This window comes from Kogia breviceps, chromosome 6 (assembly GCF_026419965.1).
Source record: "Kogia breviceps isolate mKogBre1 chromosome 6, mKogBre1 haplotype 1, whole genome shotgun sequence".
In the NCBI taxonomy this organism is placed as follows: domain Eukaryota; kingdom Metazoa; phylum Chordata; class Mammalia; order Artiodactyla; family Physeteridae; genus Kogia; species Kogia breviceps.
Genome location: NC_081315.1, coordinates 81461576 through 81479009, shown reverse-complemented (window position 1 = coordinate 81479009; position 17434 = coordinate 81461576). Strand labels below are relative to the sequence as shown.

Sequence of the window (17434 nt, the reverse complement as noted above, 5' to 3'; positions counted from 1 at the left end):
TGAGTTTTCCACACCTACCTAACCACTGAACACTCATGATATTATAATGTAGAGAATAAGCATCCACAGGCATGTAAATGTTACAAGTGTTAGGATTAAAGCTGATTAAAAATGGCTAAACATAAAAATGCTGTGAAAAACAGTCAGCGTAATAGTTGACTATTAAACAGTTACAAGTTTTTCTTTCAATTTTATAAAAAATAAAAATAAGTTCTAAAATGTGATTGTTGTAATAAAATAAAATTATAAGATAAATAATGCAGAGCACTCATCGTTACACAGACAATGATTTGTCAATAACTGCAAGAGTCAGTAAATGCTGCCAATGGACTGGTATGCAAAATCATTGGGTGTTCACACATTGGTGACCTCTGGTGGAACGTTCTAGTGTTCTTGCATGGAGTGAGCCATTTCACAGCCCCACTCACTGAAGAATGAGATCTGGATATAGAGTGTGGGGCTCAGGTATCTATGACAGATGATCTGCTAGGTTTAGGACTACAGCACCGAGACCTACAAATAGCATATTTTCAAAAGACTTGGGTCCAAAAGGTTTTCATAGATAAAAATCCCACCTGCATCAGCTTGGTGTCATGTCCAGTGTAGACAACTATTCCATGAACCCACTGTGTATTTCTCAGTTGAGCGCCTCGAAGAAGAATCTGATCTGCTCCCAGGGGAACAGTGCTATGACAGATTATGTTGACATTAGAAACGACATTTTCCAAAATGCTTAAGAATTCTACAGCCACTATATAGTTCCAAGAAAGGTTCTGTTATGAAAATAACCCTTCTTACATTTTACTTTATTTCTAGAAAAGAAGTAATTTTCCTACCAATAAGAATAATCTTCTTACACAAGGACAGCTGGAGGGAAGCATTTCAGTTGCTTCTTCTTACCACCAAAGCAGCCATTTCCTACAACTTCATTATCCAAGACAGTAGGCAACAGTATGGAATTCAGAGGCTCATTCTCAAACCTGTTGAAGACTTTTCCTGATTTAGCAAGTCCACTTAGGTTTCTGAGGTAATTGAAAGTGGTGAGAATAGGGGATCTGTTTCCCCTCCTCCACCTTCCTTTAAATTAAAAATAGCTTTGTGCACAATAAAGGTTCAAAAAAATACACAAGGTAAGATAAATACACAGATCTCATGATATACTTGCACTGCCATCCCTGCCCTCAAGAGATTAAGTCTCTGTATTAAAATCTCTAGGACATTCATTTATTGTATTTGAAGATCAGTCTTCCAAGAACTGTGAATAAAATCGTAAGCATCTAAAAGTCTTAAACACTCCTCTGAAATGACAGCAAATCGAGGCTCTCCATTCCATATGATTTAAACTACATCTTTCATGAATAAGGGTCAAGTGGGGTCTTTTGTGGGGTTTTTGCAAGGCTACCCACTATGGTAGGCTGTGGGTTGATACAACCTCTCATAGAGCTATCAGAAGGCTACAAGCTATCGCAAATATAGTGGGATTCTTAATGGAAACGTACTACATAAAATTTAATGGCTCAAAGATTCCTATCACTACTGCTTCATTTTACTGATTAAAAAAAGCAAAAAAAAGAGTCAAATATAAATAAAAATTCATAAAATAAAAATTTCAGAAAAAGGAAGAGGCAATTTCCCCAAGAAAAGTCTCCAGAAACACAGAATTTGTCAGAGGACACAAATAGAGACTGAAGCTTTCATTTCTGGTGGATTTTTATAATCCAGTAGCTGTCTAAGGCTAGTAGTAGCTTGGGCCTGGGGCCTTCTTTTAGGAACTACACAAATGTCACTGGCTCAGATGAAATCAATCTAGATAGATGGACAATGACAGCACCCGAAGCCTTCTACTTAAGTAAGTAAATTCTTAGGAATTAGTGTATTCCAATTTAGTCAAAGAACACAGCAACTATACCTCTCATTCTTCATGTACAACAACATGCCTTTCAGACCCATCTTAAGATCTGGGGTGCACTTCAGGGGTGGGAGGAGTCCTCAGGCCTAAAGCAGGTTTCCAAGAACTTTTTGGGAAGCTGCTGGATTATGCTCTGGGACACATATGTGCCAACTGTTTCTCACATATCCAATGGGGTATAACATGGCAACTGGCACCTCAGCACTTGTGGTGTGCATTGATCGGAATTAGCTACAAACTCTTCAAAAGAAAAAAATGCTTTTCAATTACAACGACTCAACAAGAATTAGTTATTCATTTTTCATCAGAGCTGGAATTCCAAAGCCTCTGGCATTAGACAATGACCCTCATCCTTAATGGCATCAAACTACATTCATTCTAAACTAAGGGGCTCTAAGAGTACTGGGTAATCACTGTAAAAGTCAAATGTGCTACAGGTACAAAGATATTGAAAATCTGTTTCCACCTTTCATGTAAATTGAAGCATATTATATAAATGCTATCTGTACCCCAAATCTTGGCACCATCATACAAAGTTTCTCCTTGTGTGGATTTGCTTGGCATCGATTTGCTGGGGAACTGATAAGAAATGGAACCTGGACAGTTAGGAACGTCAGGCTACAGAAACACATTACTTGTATAAATGTCCAAATCCATCATTAGTCTATGTTCACGGAAAGCTCACTCTGTGAAAAAGTTAGAACAATATATAATTACTTCAAAAATTACAGGAAAACTTTTGGTGGACCTGAATGAAGATGACAGTTCAGGGTACTCAAAGGGTCCTTTAGAATTCAAATACTGTAATAATGGAATTACAAAATACTGAAAGCACTGATAATCTCTCAAGCTGGTGGCGTGAGCTAGCACGCTTAGCTGCATTTAGTTGGCCACTACAAATGCCTAGTAGGAAGGGAGAAGGGAAGCAGAGGAGACCCCATCCTTCCTGCCAAGTTCTGCCCCATTTCTCTGCTTCCCCTTTGTAACAGACCTCCTTGAAAAAGTTGTCTATTTTTCAACTCTTCCTCTGTTATCTCAAACCCACTCTCATGAGGCTCTGCCTGTCCTAATAGAGTTCAAGGATCTCCACTTGCTAGATCCAACGGTTAATTCTCAGACTCAATGACTTCATGGTACTTGACCATAAGCAACATGTGATCCACTTTAGTCACTCGCTCTGCCTTGGCACGGTTTCTTCACTCTCTAGGTTTCCATGCTACCAACTTGATCTCAGTCTGTTTTGCTGGTAACCCCGCTCTTCCCAACCTTAATGCTGGCGAGTCTTAGGACAGCCCTCTCCACTTTTCTAACTATACCCTTTCACCCTTGGTGATGGCTTTAAATAGCTATACCAACTACTTCCAAATTTATCTCATGAACCCGGACCTCTATCACAAATTCCAGGCTTATATGTTTAACTGCCTCCTGACATCTCTGTTTGGACATCACAAACTTATTAAGTCCCAAACTAACTGCTGATATTGCCCCTTGAAACACTCCAGTGGATCCCCATTTCACTCAGAATAACACCCTTACAACGGCCTACAAAGCCTTGCATGGTCTGGCCCACTATTCTCTCTTAGCCCTTCTTCTACTACCCTCTTCCTTGGTCATTCCACTCCAAACACACTGGCATCTCTGCTGTTCCCTAATTACTCCAGGCACTTTACCACTTTCAGATGATGTAACCATACAGCTAATAATTTGCACTGTCTATTCCTTCTGTCTAGACTCTTCTCCCTCCAGATATTCAAATGGCTGACTTCCTCATCTCCTACTCACCTTTGCTCAAATATTACCTTCGCAATGAAGCAACGTTTACTTTCTGCAGTCTCACTAACTAAAAGTGATTCCCTCCCAAGAACTCCGAATCTTTTTTATCCTGGACCATTTTTTCCAAAGAATTTATCACTTTCTAACATGGCATAAAATTTTTTATTTGTCATTTTATTGTTTGTCTGTTTGCCCTTCCCTTACTGCAAGAAAGTTAGTTCTCAAGGTCAGGCAGATTTGTCTGCTTTGTCCACTGCTGTCTCCTTAACATCTGCAACTGGCCTGGCCTGCTGGGTACAGGCTGAATGGATGATGGAAGAGGCAGGAAACAGGAGGGGAGGCGAGGGCAGGGAAGGGAGAGGGGTAGGAAGCAGGTATAAAAGATGACTATAGATAACATGGCCTAGAAAAGAGCATATGCAATTACACAGAGAAGACAAGAAATTATCCAGCAAATTAACCCCTGTGGGTAGAGTCTGAACTCCTTGAGGCATCTAGAGATTACAAGAAAGCACCTGGGCCATGGAGACCGACAGTTAAGCCTATAAGATAAGTATTCTGGCCAAAGAAGAAACCACTAAACAATGTGCCAGAAGCTTGGCATACCCGTGAAAATATCCAACTCCTAGGCTGGCAGGAACCCTGGGGAAGTCTTCAGCTATACTATGTGTACAGGGTTAAGAGCATTTTCACAAAAGAACTCTGTGTAGAATACAGAAATGCTTAAGAAAAAGGGTCTGGGTTATCAAACTTAGAGTACAAGAAATATGTACCTAGGTCAGCAATACCCTGCAACACAGTGACTTCTGTGTTTTTATGAAAATCGATTTTACATACCTGTGTCCATCAAGCCTTATGTTTCCAACAAAATCGTAGAGATGTCTGTTTGGACTTTCACACTCAATTCTGCCAGAAATTCTCATCAAACTGTCAATGTCTTTAATATCTGATGTTGCTGGTAAGCCCTGTTTAGAAATTTTTAAATAAGTAAAGAAAATATTAAATAAGTTGTATGTGGGAGGGAGCAGGGAATTCTGAATTCATCCATGCCTTAAGATCTAAGAGATCCCACGGTTTTATAAGCAATTATCCACCCCCCCCTTTGTCAAATCGAAATTAGGGGATACCTTCCTCTCTACTTGAACATATATGTTTTTAGCAAAACAGGGCAGCTTTTGTGAAAACTCTAAAATATCTTAAAGAGATTATAAACTAGCCTCCAAAGATATTCTGAAATAAGTCCTCAAATAACTGTTTGCTTCCAAAAATAAAACTAATATTTAGCATTGTACAGTCGAAATCTGTCTGCTGAATCTCAAAAAGGGAATGCAAAAGAACTAGAATCTATACCCAAAGACAGTAGTTATGTTTTTGTTCTTTTAGTTCACTGAGAAAGAAAACTCCAAAACAGTTCCTCCCTTTGGCCACTTACAAATGGCTGGATCGGAGCAGCCCTCACTTCCTGTGCCAGGTTGAGTTCAGGTGCTGTGAGGACGACCTGCTTCTACCACAACCCAACCTTCCCACGTGTCATTTTAACTATTTGTCTAGAACCCAAGAGAAAACCTTTTTTTTTAATGTCCCTTTTAAAACTTTAAAAACCTTACAGTGACTTTCTATTAGGAATGATATGAGAAATAGAGAAATCTAACCGATTGCCTGAGATTAGTGAGAATTTTAGAACAGCAATGGAAACTGTGCCTTTTCCATATGGCAAAGCCAAACAATATGGACCAGGAGAACAGAAAAATAAGCTAACACACGTGAAAGCACTTAGAGCTACTAATGCTATCATCAGAGTGTTGGCTATAACAGAAAATGCTAAAAATATTACAAAATAGTAGGTATATTATGGACCACATTTAATTAGGCAAGTAAAACTGAATTTTCCATAATATTTAACTATTTCAGTTTATAAAACCACTTCATTGTGGCTCAATGAGGAAATATTTGCAAGTAGACAGAACTGCCTCAACTCAAGACAATGATACTAAGAAATAAAGCTATAGGGGTTCAGAATGAGCCTCCTCAAAATGTGTCACTTTTGAATGAGGATTATTTTGAGCTACAGGCAATGGAGATCCTGAGGGTTCAAGAGAAACTACTGTCCTTCCCTTAACTACCTAGAAGAATTTAAATTGGGGATTTTTCCCAGAGAAAAGTTATTACCAGAGATAAATTTTACTTAAGTGGACCCATCCATCTGGCAGGGCAAACATCTAATTACAAAACATCTGCTCTTCTTATCATCCTATGAATGACCCTTCTTGTCCTTGGAAGCCCCAGGACCCTTATCCCATTCCTTACCTCAGAATGACATATATACTTCATTCTACCTTTCTGTTTCTGAGCCTCTCATGTATGTGGGGTTCCTGTATGTATGAAATTAAATTTGATTTTCTCCTGTTAATATGTCTCATGTCAATTTAATTCTTAGACCAGCCAGAAGAATGTAGAAGGGTAGAGGGAAGTTTTCTTCCTCCCCAGCAAAGCTCTCAATTCCATGTAAGAGAACAGTAATAATTATATAAACCTATATTAGATCTTACCTGTCTAATTTTCAAGTTTGTTTCACCATCTAAGTTGGATGTTTCAATGTAGCACATGGCCTGGGGCTCACTGTTTTTTAAAATTGAAGCACAAAATTTAGTGGGGGAAAGAAAGCATACTAATAACTTATTTAAATGCTCAGACTCACTGAAGCCTTTCATTCTAAACAAAGGTTTAGTCGCCTAGTTTCTTGATGTCTTTCATTCTAACCACAAAATGCTGTGAAGCAGACCCCATGCATGAAAATTCATGGATCAGATGTGCAGCCAGAAGGACCCCAAAGCAACTTCCTGACAATTAGTACTGATCTTTAAGATAATGTAAATAATTAGATTTGTCATATTTTACTTAAATTGTTCATCATATAGACACAACACAGACTGTACCTGAAATGTAAAGCAGTTTTGTATCCGTATATATCTTTAGCTCAAAAATATCAAGTGAGATTTCATGCTCATAGCCCACATGTAAACTGATTAAGTGGTGGATTGGAAAATTCCAGATTACTGCTTCTATTAACTTGCATTTACATGTTCAGATTGTATTGTATTGCATCTTTAGAAAAGATGAATAGGATCATATGAGCCATAATATTTAAATTTCAAGGCTACTTTAAAAAAAACTGAACAGATTTTACAATGAAAGTGGATATACACTTTCTTCCCTCTATTTTTTCTGTTTTATTTCTTAAAGTTGCTTCAGAGATTTGCATGGCAGCAAAAGCTAGAACTATAATTAGCCAACTTGGCTATGTTGCTCCTTGACCTGAAACTAGGAGATACATTCTATGGGTCCCCACCAGTGTTTTAGTCAAGTTTGGTACACAATGACTGGTATAAGGGGCCCGTGTTCTCCAGTTTTATCACAGGTACACACCCGTGACTGTCATACAACCTGACCCTTCACATGCTGACTCTGCTTGCTCAGTAATTACAGACAGGTGAGTTTGCAGCCCAACTGTATAACTGATCCTCAGCTATAAGGAAAAGCATTTTGAAGTTAAATTAACCTTATTAGCACATGCTTATATAAAAAGCCCAATTAATTAACATCCTATAAGTAATTATGAATGTAATTTCTGATAAGCATGGGTACTCACAGTTAGAAATTTCTAAGTCACAAACACCTGGAATTTTCTAATCAACTTCCAATTTGTACATGTGTAAAGCAAACGATTCTGAGTTTCAGAAATGAGCACACAGCTTAGTTTTATGGCTTGAAGACTTGTGAAAAGTACTGAAACACATGGTCATTAATCCAATATTTTACAGATTCATTTTAAAGTAACTTTGCAAGTTCTTTAATTTTTCTCTATGGGCTTTTTTTTCTTCCATAAAGGCTGATACTTTTTCCCAACCAAGTTTTTCAATATTTATATATTCACTCTATCAATTAAATAAGGTTTAATTTTTTATTACTGTCATGATAGTAATTTGGTTTTGGCTATTGCTCCCAATTTGTAATTTACTTACATATACATTTGAAATAAAAATGCTTTATAAAACCATTATAAAATACATCTGATAGTACAGAAGCATGATGACAAACAAATGTTAAATGAACAATGCCAATTCCATATTTTGACAGTGAAATGCATTAAATTTCTACTGCTCAATATAACCAAGGCCATTCTCATACCAAAATAAGACTAACGTTCTAATTCTGTCTTTTTTCCCCCACAAAATAAGGTCCTTCTCTAGGACCTTAAATGGCTAGGAAGTTAGAAAGTTAAATAGCTGGCTTCTATTTGAAGTGGTGCAAATAAAATATACATCCAAATTCAGAACTTTCTTAATCTCTTAAGACAACTGTTACTGAAGCAGTTCTTGACAATGCTATGAAAAGGCAGCAAGAAGTCTCAGACAAGGAATCATGCTAGATAATAATTATTTCAGCAAATGTGATGACATTCAAAACACAAACTAGAGAAGGGCAAAGCAGGCTTTTTGATTAGTAAGTGGAAAAATGAAACAAGATGCATATCACAATACAGACACTAGTAGACAGCTGAAATATATCAGAGTAACGTGCATTTTGTCACTAGTTACAAGTGGGATAAAAACTGATCCCAAAGCATGCGGTACCAAATGTACAACATCCAGTTTTGTGCAGGGGGTCCTCTGTAAACCCTATACAAGCCCAAATTATAGCATAACTGCTCAAGGGATTCTACTGAACTTATAGAAAATTTCAAATTTAAGACATGTTTAAGATTGTAAAAATTTCTCTATAACTGTCTTTCATGTAAATCTTAACACTGTGCAAAACAATATTCTGAAGAGGTAATAAATTAAGCCTTAGCATTTGGCCAAGTTGTTAAATATGAATATATCGTAATGATACATAGGCAATTACAATCTACCTTTACTGGCATGCCTCAGGGACTCCAACTCCTATTGATAACAACAGGAGCTGAATTTGCCCACTTGAGGCAGGAATGTCAATCAACAATGTATTCAAAAAAGGCCTTTGAAACATCTGTGAAACATCCATCATCAAGAAGTATAAAATGTTTGTGTTTTAACAGAAGAGATACAGAGCTCAACCACCTCTGGGTGCAAACTGTTTTCTGGTGTAGGGTGAGGATCCACATACACACATCCTGTACAACTCAGTGGTTCTAACCTTGAGGACAAGCTGATGAGATCTGCTGGGAGATGTTCCCCATTGGTCACTTTCACTATTTCCCCTACTGCCACCTACAGGTCCCAGTTCAAAATAATTAAAACGGAAAAAAATGAATAACAGAGAAAAACAAACAAACAAATGGACAAAAGAGACAGAAAGTTTGAAATTATTATAGAAAATAATACATGTTAATAATAATGTCTAATGCCAATTTTTTTCAAAACTCATTTTGATCAGGTCTAAAGGCACAAGAAAACAGAATATTTAAGGATCATTTATTTGCTTTTAAGCCCAATTTTCAATTTTTAGTGCAGAATCTTTTGAGTTCTAAAATTTTACTCCCAAGCATATCTTAGCAGATTAAATAAAAACATATTTTTCTATAGAGAGCTACTTTATCTTATAGATTTTCCTTTCTCCAATTCCTCACTCTCTTGCCATCTCTTATATGTCCACTCCTACCCAAGAAGAAAAGAAATAATGGTGGAAACTATTCTTAGGCTTTTGAGAAACAAAGCATACTATATTATTTCTCCCACTACACCCAGTCTAAAAAAATAACTTTGTTAAAGTTTCCTGATTCCAAAACATTTTCAAAATTAACTGCATAAATATCTTAATAAATTTAATGTAAAGCTGCAAAGGCATGGATCTTGGGAAGTTAGAAGTCATAATTGCAGCCTTTTGAATTATTTAATAATAAATAAAGTCTTGGTAATGAATTGTTTTGGGAGGGTAAGCCTTTGAATCCAGGAGAAAATTTTCAGAGAAGGTATGCAACAGACATGCCAGGAACCTGTTTGGAATTGAATTAGTAGCTTGAGTTATTTTACTGTATTTTATACTTTCTAAACCCATATATGTATTTTTTGTTATATGGTAAAATTTCAGTTTCTTCATTTCAAAATGAAAATCAATGAAACACAGTAACTTTCAACCATGTTCATGCTTTAATTTCAAACTACTTCAAAGAACATGCAATATTAGCAATTGATAATTTTTTAAAAATCAGAAATTAAAATATCATCAACTGTTGTTTATGCTTTTTGCATTTAGCATGGTGCTCGCTCACTTGCCGGTGAAAATTACCATGTCCTTATTTTGATAGTGGACAGTGTAGTATATTGAAGATACTAGATTAGTATCTAGTTGTAATTCCAATTAGTTGGAAGTTAGGTATTCCAACCCTGACCTAGTCACTGGCTAAGTGAAATGACTAAAAATAAGACTTAAAAGTCAAAATTCCTCTTTCTGTTAAATGATGGCAAAAGCTTCTACCTACTTCTTAAGGCTAATGTAAGATCAAAAGAGCCAAGTAATGCAAAAACCTTTTGAGAAAAAAAAAAATTTTAAAAACCAACAAAAAACCCCCTGAAAGGTGGTATTTTTGCCACTTGGATAGAAATATTTAACAGTACAAGCTTTATACTTTACTCTGATTCTTTTATAACAAAAAGCAATGAATCAGATAATATTTTAAATTTTTAAATGATTATTTTAATCATCTTTGAAGAAGATAATCATGGTGAATGCTATATTAAGATACAGAAACTATTCTCATCTACCATTATTGATAGTCACCAGTAAATGTTTTTAATGCTGAGAAAATAAATCCTGTAAAAATGTTTTAGAGTTTAAGAAATACAAGTACAGAGCTTATTGGGAGTCTGGATTGGATAGAGGCAGATAAAAAATATTTTGAAAACTTTCAACTTAGGATTAAATATAAAGTCAAGGCAGTATAGTCAATTATCTTCATATTTTTGAGCATAAAAAATGAAAATTATAATTAATGTTTCAGCATATGATGGTCTTTATGGTAAGTTATATCTCTATGAAAAGTTTAATCAGAAAAATATCATAATTTCTTAAATTGATGGATGCTTTACTATCCTTTTGAACTTTTTATATGACATTCAGATGGTTCACCATCCATTAAATTTATCAAACTTTTACTTAGTATCACTAAGTGTACATCATTCTGTTGGTTAGCCATTCTTAAAACTTAAATGAAAGATTATCAATTTAAACAGAAAGGAGAATCTGGGAATATCAGAGTTTGATCATTTAATCCATCTTCCTCACTTTAAAAGATGTGAACTCAAAGCCCTAAGAGATTAAGTATTTCGTTCAAAATCATTACACCAGGAAAAGCACCCTGGCGTTTGCCTCTTAAGCAAAGCTTGCTAGGATCTGAAACAATGACAGTAAGTTCACTGTTGACTCATTCTCACAGGGACCGTTACCTTCACCCTTCAGTTTTAGAAACTTGCCCTGATAAAGCTAGAAGCAAAGGGAACTAATAGCAGAAAGGTTGGTTTAAAAACCAACCTATTAACTTTAATCTTTCTGGGAAAAAAAACCCTATAAGTAAGTGGCACCAAAAGCTCCCAACTATAAAATATGAAAATATAACTACCTATAGTTACTTCAACTACCTGTAGACTTACTTCTATAAACATCTGGTGAACTCTTACTTGCTCAGTTAAATTTCACTAACTTGTCATAAATTCAATCAGTTTAAATAATGACCTGATTAAACAGATTTTGAAAAAAGGACACGTTCATATTTATATGTGGATTTTACAAATAAAACTGTCCAAGGAAATGGTGATAAACAACCTCTAAAATAGTAAAAACATTTTTCTTAATTTATATTAGGATTAGTTTTATAGTTTTTAAACCTAAAACCATTTGAAAGTCACATTCTTTAAAGTGTAACAGTGCCATACGTTCTGAATACTAATTCATGACTATCTTAAATATGAGCAAAACAAAAATTATCTAAATTCAGTAATGGAAAGAACTTAAAAGAAAGAGCAAAGTGCTTTAATTTTTTGGTGGGAAGAGTATAATATTTCAAAAGATATGATGATAAAAAAGAAATCATTTATCCATTTTCTTGTACCAATGCACCATAAAGATTGAGAAACGTGGAGGGATACACGAATGCATCAAAAAGGAATTTATCATGAACAAGGATTACAAGATAAAATCAACAGAACCCAATCCATGTATTATATAAAATAAATGATAGGAAATCTTACAAGAGTTAGTAGTCTACACAAACAGATATGGACACATCCACAGGGAGAGTAGACTCTTGATTGTAATTATAATTTCTGAATTATAAAGTATAGTACCTATCACTTATTCTATATGGCAAACATGAAAGAGTCCTTTAAATCCAATCAATTTTTAACATTTAATTCAAAATCATTAGAGAGGTTTAAAATTCTTCGTTTATTCCTTATTTCCTTGGATAAATCACAAGGTCAATGCAGGGTAGAGAAACCATCCTCTACACTGTTTGAGCATCAGTAGGTATCTCTACCTTGATGAGAGAAGTACAGTGTCAGCAGGTATATACTCTTTGCCTTTTATTATAACTATATCTCCAACATTTACCTGAAAGAAAACTGGGAATCGGTTAATTATCTGCATTGAAAATAGTTACAAATATACAACCCATTGTATTTAAGCATAGAATACAGTAAAAATGGTTATTGGTAAACAAGAACCACTTATCTTCACAAAATGGCATAAAATTATTTAGGAGTGAGGCCAAGGATGGGGCAATCCTTTAAAAAACAAACATTGTATCTTTATTGTACTGGCTATATAACTTAGCTTAATAAAAATAAATTTTATTCATCCTGTCCACTTAATTGGCATCTCATCTTCTCATTATTCTCTCCCTATGACATAAAAATAAAAAGGAGGAATTTACCAAATGAAATCTTCACGCTGTTTAAGGAAATCTCAAAACTACTGGAAAGGCTATCAAATATATATATGATACTACTCCTCAGATGACCTTAGTTATAATTCATAATTTAGAGAGGAAGAAAATGAGTCTTAGATTCTAAGTTATTTCCCAAGATCACAGAGGAAGAGCTTAGACTCAAACCCACATCTGACTGTCTGCAAAGCCTGATTTTGCATAAGCAAATATAATGAAACGATCACTGTATTTTAAATTAAAAAAAAAACAAAAACAGCTTAGTCTCTTTCTCATTTTACTACCTGTTAGCATTTTTGTAAGCATGGTCTGAAGACAAATTAAAGATAAACTATGTCCAGAAACTTAGAAGTAATTTAAGGGATAGGTTTGTCACAGAGCTTTGGGCAAACTAATTAACAAGCTGTCTTGCTGACCAAGTTCAGCAAGTTACACTGATAGCCACACTCCCATTATATTATGAAAGTTGCCCTCACTTTTAGTAGCCAAATGAACCTAAAAGCACGTTTTAATAATTAATCAGATAAAGAAAAGCCCTTTTTTTGGTGTGGTGGGGGGGGAGTTTAAAGCCTTTTTGTTCTCTCCCCTCCCTAATTTTCCTTGAACACCAAAATAACACTTTACTTGGTGGGGAAGGGTGGGAGAGAATGATGTCTTCAGTGGGAATCACAATATGAGAGAGCCCCCTGTGGTTTACTTATATACTGGGGGAGGAACAGGTTAGGCCAGGTTGGAGGGGACTGTCTCATCTATGGTATGTATGCTGGTTATCCAGGTAGGGAAACTCTGAATGCCTTGATTTGAAAGAGATTTATTTCAGATGAAATCTGGATTATCTGAAATTGACAAATTGTCAGGGATCTTGGAATAGAACACCCCTTCTTCAAAAAAGGGCAAACTGGGAAAATAAAAAAACAGCGACTATAGGTATAAACTAGCCCTTAAAATAATGTGTTGTGATAGTATTCTGATAGCATCCACTGAAAGCAAGATAAAAAGAACAAAGTTCTCTGCAGCCAGAGCACTTAGAGAGAATGCTACCCAAGTTACCATTTAATTGCTCCTTAATCACTTCCTGTGTATTAAGGTTTGCTCTCCAGACTGTATGCTTTATAAAATCAGAATCATATTTGTCTATATTACAGTGTTAGGGATTTTCATTAAGTCTGTTAGAGTCTAATTGTACAGTTTTCCAACATTTTGTTCATTGTAAGACAAAAGAAAGCCTTACGGTTATTAAACTGAAGACTAAAAGAAAATATTAGCCTCTTATATGGTCTAACGGGTTCCTCCAGTGGCTTTGGAAAACCAAGGGCTCACTGAATGCTAAAGTAGTTCTCACAGCACTGTGAGGAGAGCAGGGAACTTACCCCCTCCTTCTGATGCCTATGTTTTAGCTCACTTTCTCAAACACCTCTTTCTTTTTTGGTTTCTGAGCTCCTAATGTGGCATTCATTCCCGTTTCCAGCCTGGTGTGTGCATGGGAACAGTCAAGAGAAAGTCAAGACGGCAAAAATTCTTTGACCACGTGTTCTAGTTGGAGGAACATCATGACAAAGCAGTTTTAGTCCCCAAAATACTGAAGTTAAAAAAATATTTAGGGCTTCAGGTCACTATCTTGAGCCTTCTGAAGTCATTGACATTAGTAATTACAATTGAGGATTATGAAAAAGGGTAAGCTTGTTAAGCTGTAACAGACTGACTGAAAATCCGATTTGTCCAATTGCAGGCCCCAGCATATTTATTTATATTTTTACTGAGGAATTTTTGTAGATGTGAATTCTTAATCCAGAGAAATATATTTCATGGTGGAAACTTCATGCATTAAAGCAGCTATATAGAGTGACTTTTACACATGCAGGAAGCCCACCATTCCATGTTTTTCTGCAAAACCAGAAAAATGTGTCGATTCTAAGATTCTTCACCTAAATTCTATCCTAAGCAACCATCTCAAAAACATATGAACAGTTTCAGCTGCATCTCAACCTTAAGAACTGATCTTTGTGGTAATGAAGACAGCTGTTTACTTTCAAGAGTGGGGAAGCAATGCCTTGTATTGGACCTTTTTTTTCATTTTTATTGGAGTAGAGTTGACTTACAATGTTTTGTTAGTTTCACATGTACAGCAAAGTGAATCAGTTATCCATATAGTTATATCCACTCTTTCTTAGATTCTTTTCCCATATAGGCCATTACAGAGTATTAAGTAGAGTTTCCTGTGCTATACAGTAGGTCCTTCTTAGTTATCTATTTTATAATATAGGGCTTTGTAATTGTAACATTTTCTCAGAAAACCAGATACTGGCAACTTAATCTCGTGTAACAGATCAGTAACTGGAGGGATGAACTGTTAATGTCTGGGAGCTGAAGTCTGCCCATCTGTGAATGGCTGGATGGACACTGCAAATTTGTAGGTCCTCTGAGAAACATTAAAAAGCAACCTCAGTAGCCACACACTCAGAAAGACCAAGAAAGAAAGAACCCTGAACTAAAGCCCATTTGCACTAAGGTTTATCATATTACATTGGCATGTGAATCAGACTGTTGGTTTTGGTTTATTGATTTTATTTTTAAATGCATGAAATATTACATAAGCTAAAGAAAAGACTTGCCTTACAATCTGGCTAACACAAGCCAGCCTGCTTTCACACCTGTCCACTTAGTGTTCGATAAACCATTTCTACATAGCCAGCATCCTAGTGTACAGCGTCCCGTTCTTTTCATGTCTGCTTATTCTATGACACAGGAATCCTCATATGTCCTGCTTGCTATTGTGAGCTCACTGCTTGCCACACACACTCAATAAGTATTTGTTGAATGATGGTATAAAATTTTTCTGTGTTGCTATAGTATTTGAAATGACAGCTTTTACTTGTCACAAAATATACTAGAGTGTAGAATGTCATAATTTATTTATAAATGCTCTATTGTTGGATATCCTCATATTCTAACTTTTCACTGTTACAAATAATGTTAATTGATAATTATTATACATGTACAGGTATCTCCCTACTTTATGATTATTTTCTTGGGATAAATTCCCAGAATCTTTTTTTTTTGTGTGTGGTTGTCAATATGAAGACTTAAATTGTTAACCCACAATAGTATGTGAATAAAATACTTCATAAAAATTCTGAAATACAAGTTTTTTTTCCTTGACTAGATAGCAAACGAGGCCTCAATACCATTTAAATTTGCAACTTTTATTATTAGGTTGAATATTATACTGAGTGTGGTTGCTTATTATATTTCTTCTTACTTTTTGCCAACTTATATTTCCTATCTGGATAACGATTTCAATCTTTTGTCATATTTGGTGCAAATATTTCTATATTCTCTCTGCTTATTTGCGTGATGTGTACTAGTTTTAAATTTTATACAATCAAATTCCAGAGATCCTTGAGATTTTGATCTTGTTCTCCTCCAAATATTTATTAGGTATTTATTCCATTTGTATGTTTTTCAAAAACAATGTTTCAACATTTTCTTCTAGCCAGTTGAAATTTATTTTAGCACAGGCTCTGTCTTAGATATAAACTGTATTATTCCTGAAATTGCTAATCTGTGGTCCCAACATGATTTACTAAATAATCCTTTTATCCACGATTTTTGCCTCCTTTATCAAATATTAAAGAGGCTTTATTTCAAGGCATCCTATTCTATTTTATGCTTTTCATCAATGTATATTTTTGCAACAGATTCACACTATTTTAATAACTTTTGCTTACCATTTTACTTATATTTAATCCTTGCACACTGTTAATTGTCCAAAATATTCTTCTATTTTCTCAACTGTTTAGTTTTGAAATTACAATGAATAATTTAGTCAACTCTTGAGGGAAAAAAATATAATTTCCCTGATTATACTACATCCTTACTTTTGAACAAGTGGTGCTGTTTTTCTAGGAATATTACATATTTGTCTTTTTGTGAAACTTTAACACCTAAAGTTTTTATGTTTTCTTTACAATGGTCATATATATATTTCAAGTTTACCTGTAAGCATCCCACAGGCCACCAGGAATGAGATCTCTTTTTCACTGTATTTTTCTAAATTGCTATTGCTGAAAAGAGTGATGTCAATTTCTGAATATTTATCTTGAATTCATCACTGAACCAACTTTTGTTAATTCTAATTAATTAAGTATCTACTTCTAGTTATTAAGTAACTTCAGCTCATTTTGGCTGGATGATTTTTGGCAACACCTTAAATTCTATCCCTCTGTATTTTGAAGTGGGATGCTCAGGGAAAATGTGGCACTCATCTCCAAGAAAACTGAGAATGCTACCTCTATGGAAAACCATGGGCTGGTAATTTAATTTTTTTCTCTGTGAAAAATTGAAAAAGTAAGTTAAAATAATCAAATCAATCTTGGAATAATGACTGTCTATTAGGAAAATAAAACATTTTAACAGGCTAATTTTAGGGTGAACTAGTAGATGGTTATCTCCTGACTTTACAACTGTTTATTTTCTAAGCAAGCACTCTAGGTAAGAAGAAACTGATATCAATTTATAAGGATACGCATTTATGTTAATTACCCTGACAAACCTAGTAAATGAAACACATTTATAATAAAATTCAATTTACCATACTTGATTATACCCTACTTGTCTTGGCTCTAAAGTGTCTAAATCCCAAAATACTATACAAGAGCATAAAAGAAACTTCTTTTGAAACAGTAAATTGAGCTTTTTGTTTTTTTTATCTTGCTCAGAAAAAGAGGTGACTATCACAGAAATAAGGAAAGCACAAAGTATTTTCCTCTGTGTTACTTTCATGTCAAAGACCAGAGAGAGAGAGTAGTGAGTTTTCAAATATCCAGAAAAGG

General features: G+C 35.0%; 1 protein-coding gene across 4 annotated transcripts in view; it reads right to left on the bottom strand.

Moving 5' to 3' along the window:
• Window positions 1–17434, bottom strand: part of ATP8A1 (ATPase phospholipid transporting 8A1) — a 242469-nt gene that overhangs the window by 162683 nt on the left and 62352 nt on the right. For 2 of the 4 annotated variants that reach the window (XM_059066067.2, XM_067036149.1), the window contains exons 7-10: window positions 8858–8931; window positions 6232–6301; window positions 4520–4647; window positions 576–687 (exon numbers count right to left, since the gene is read on the bottom strand). In XM_059066067.2, the coding sequence (XP_058922050.1) occupies window positions 576–687; window positions 4520–4647; window positions 6232–6301; window positions 8858–8931 (384 nt within the window). Of the gene's footprint in view, window positions 1–575; window positions 688–4519; window positions 4648–6231; window positions 6302–8857; window positions 8932–12194; window positions 12269–17434 lie in introns of all 4 variants that reach the window. The other 2 variants (XM_067036148.1, XM_059066068.2) reach the window with 1 other exon arrangement.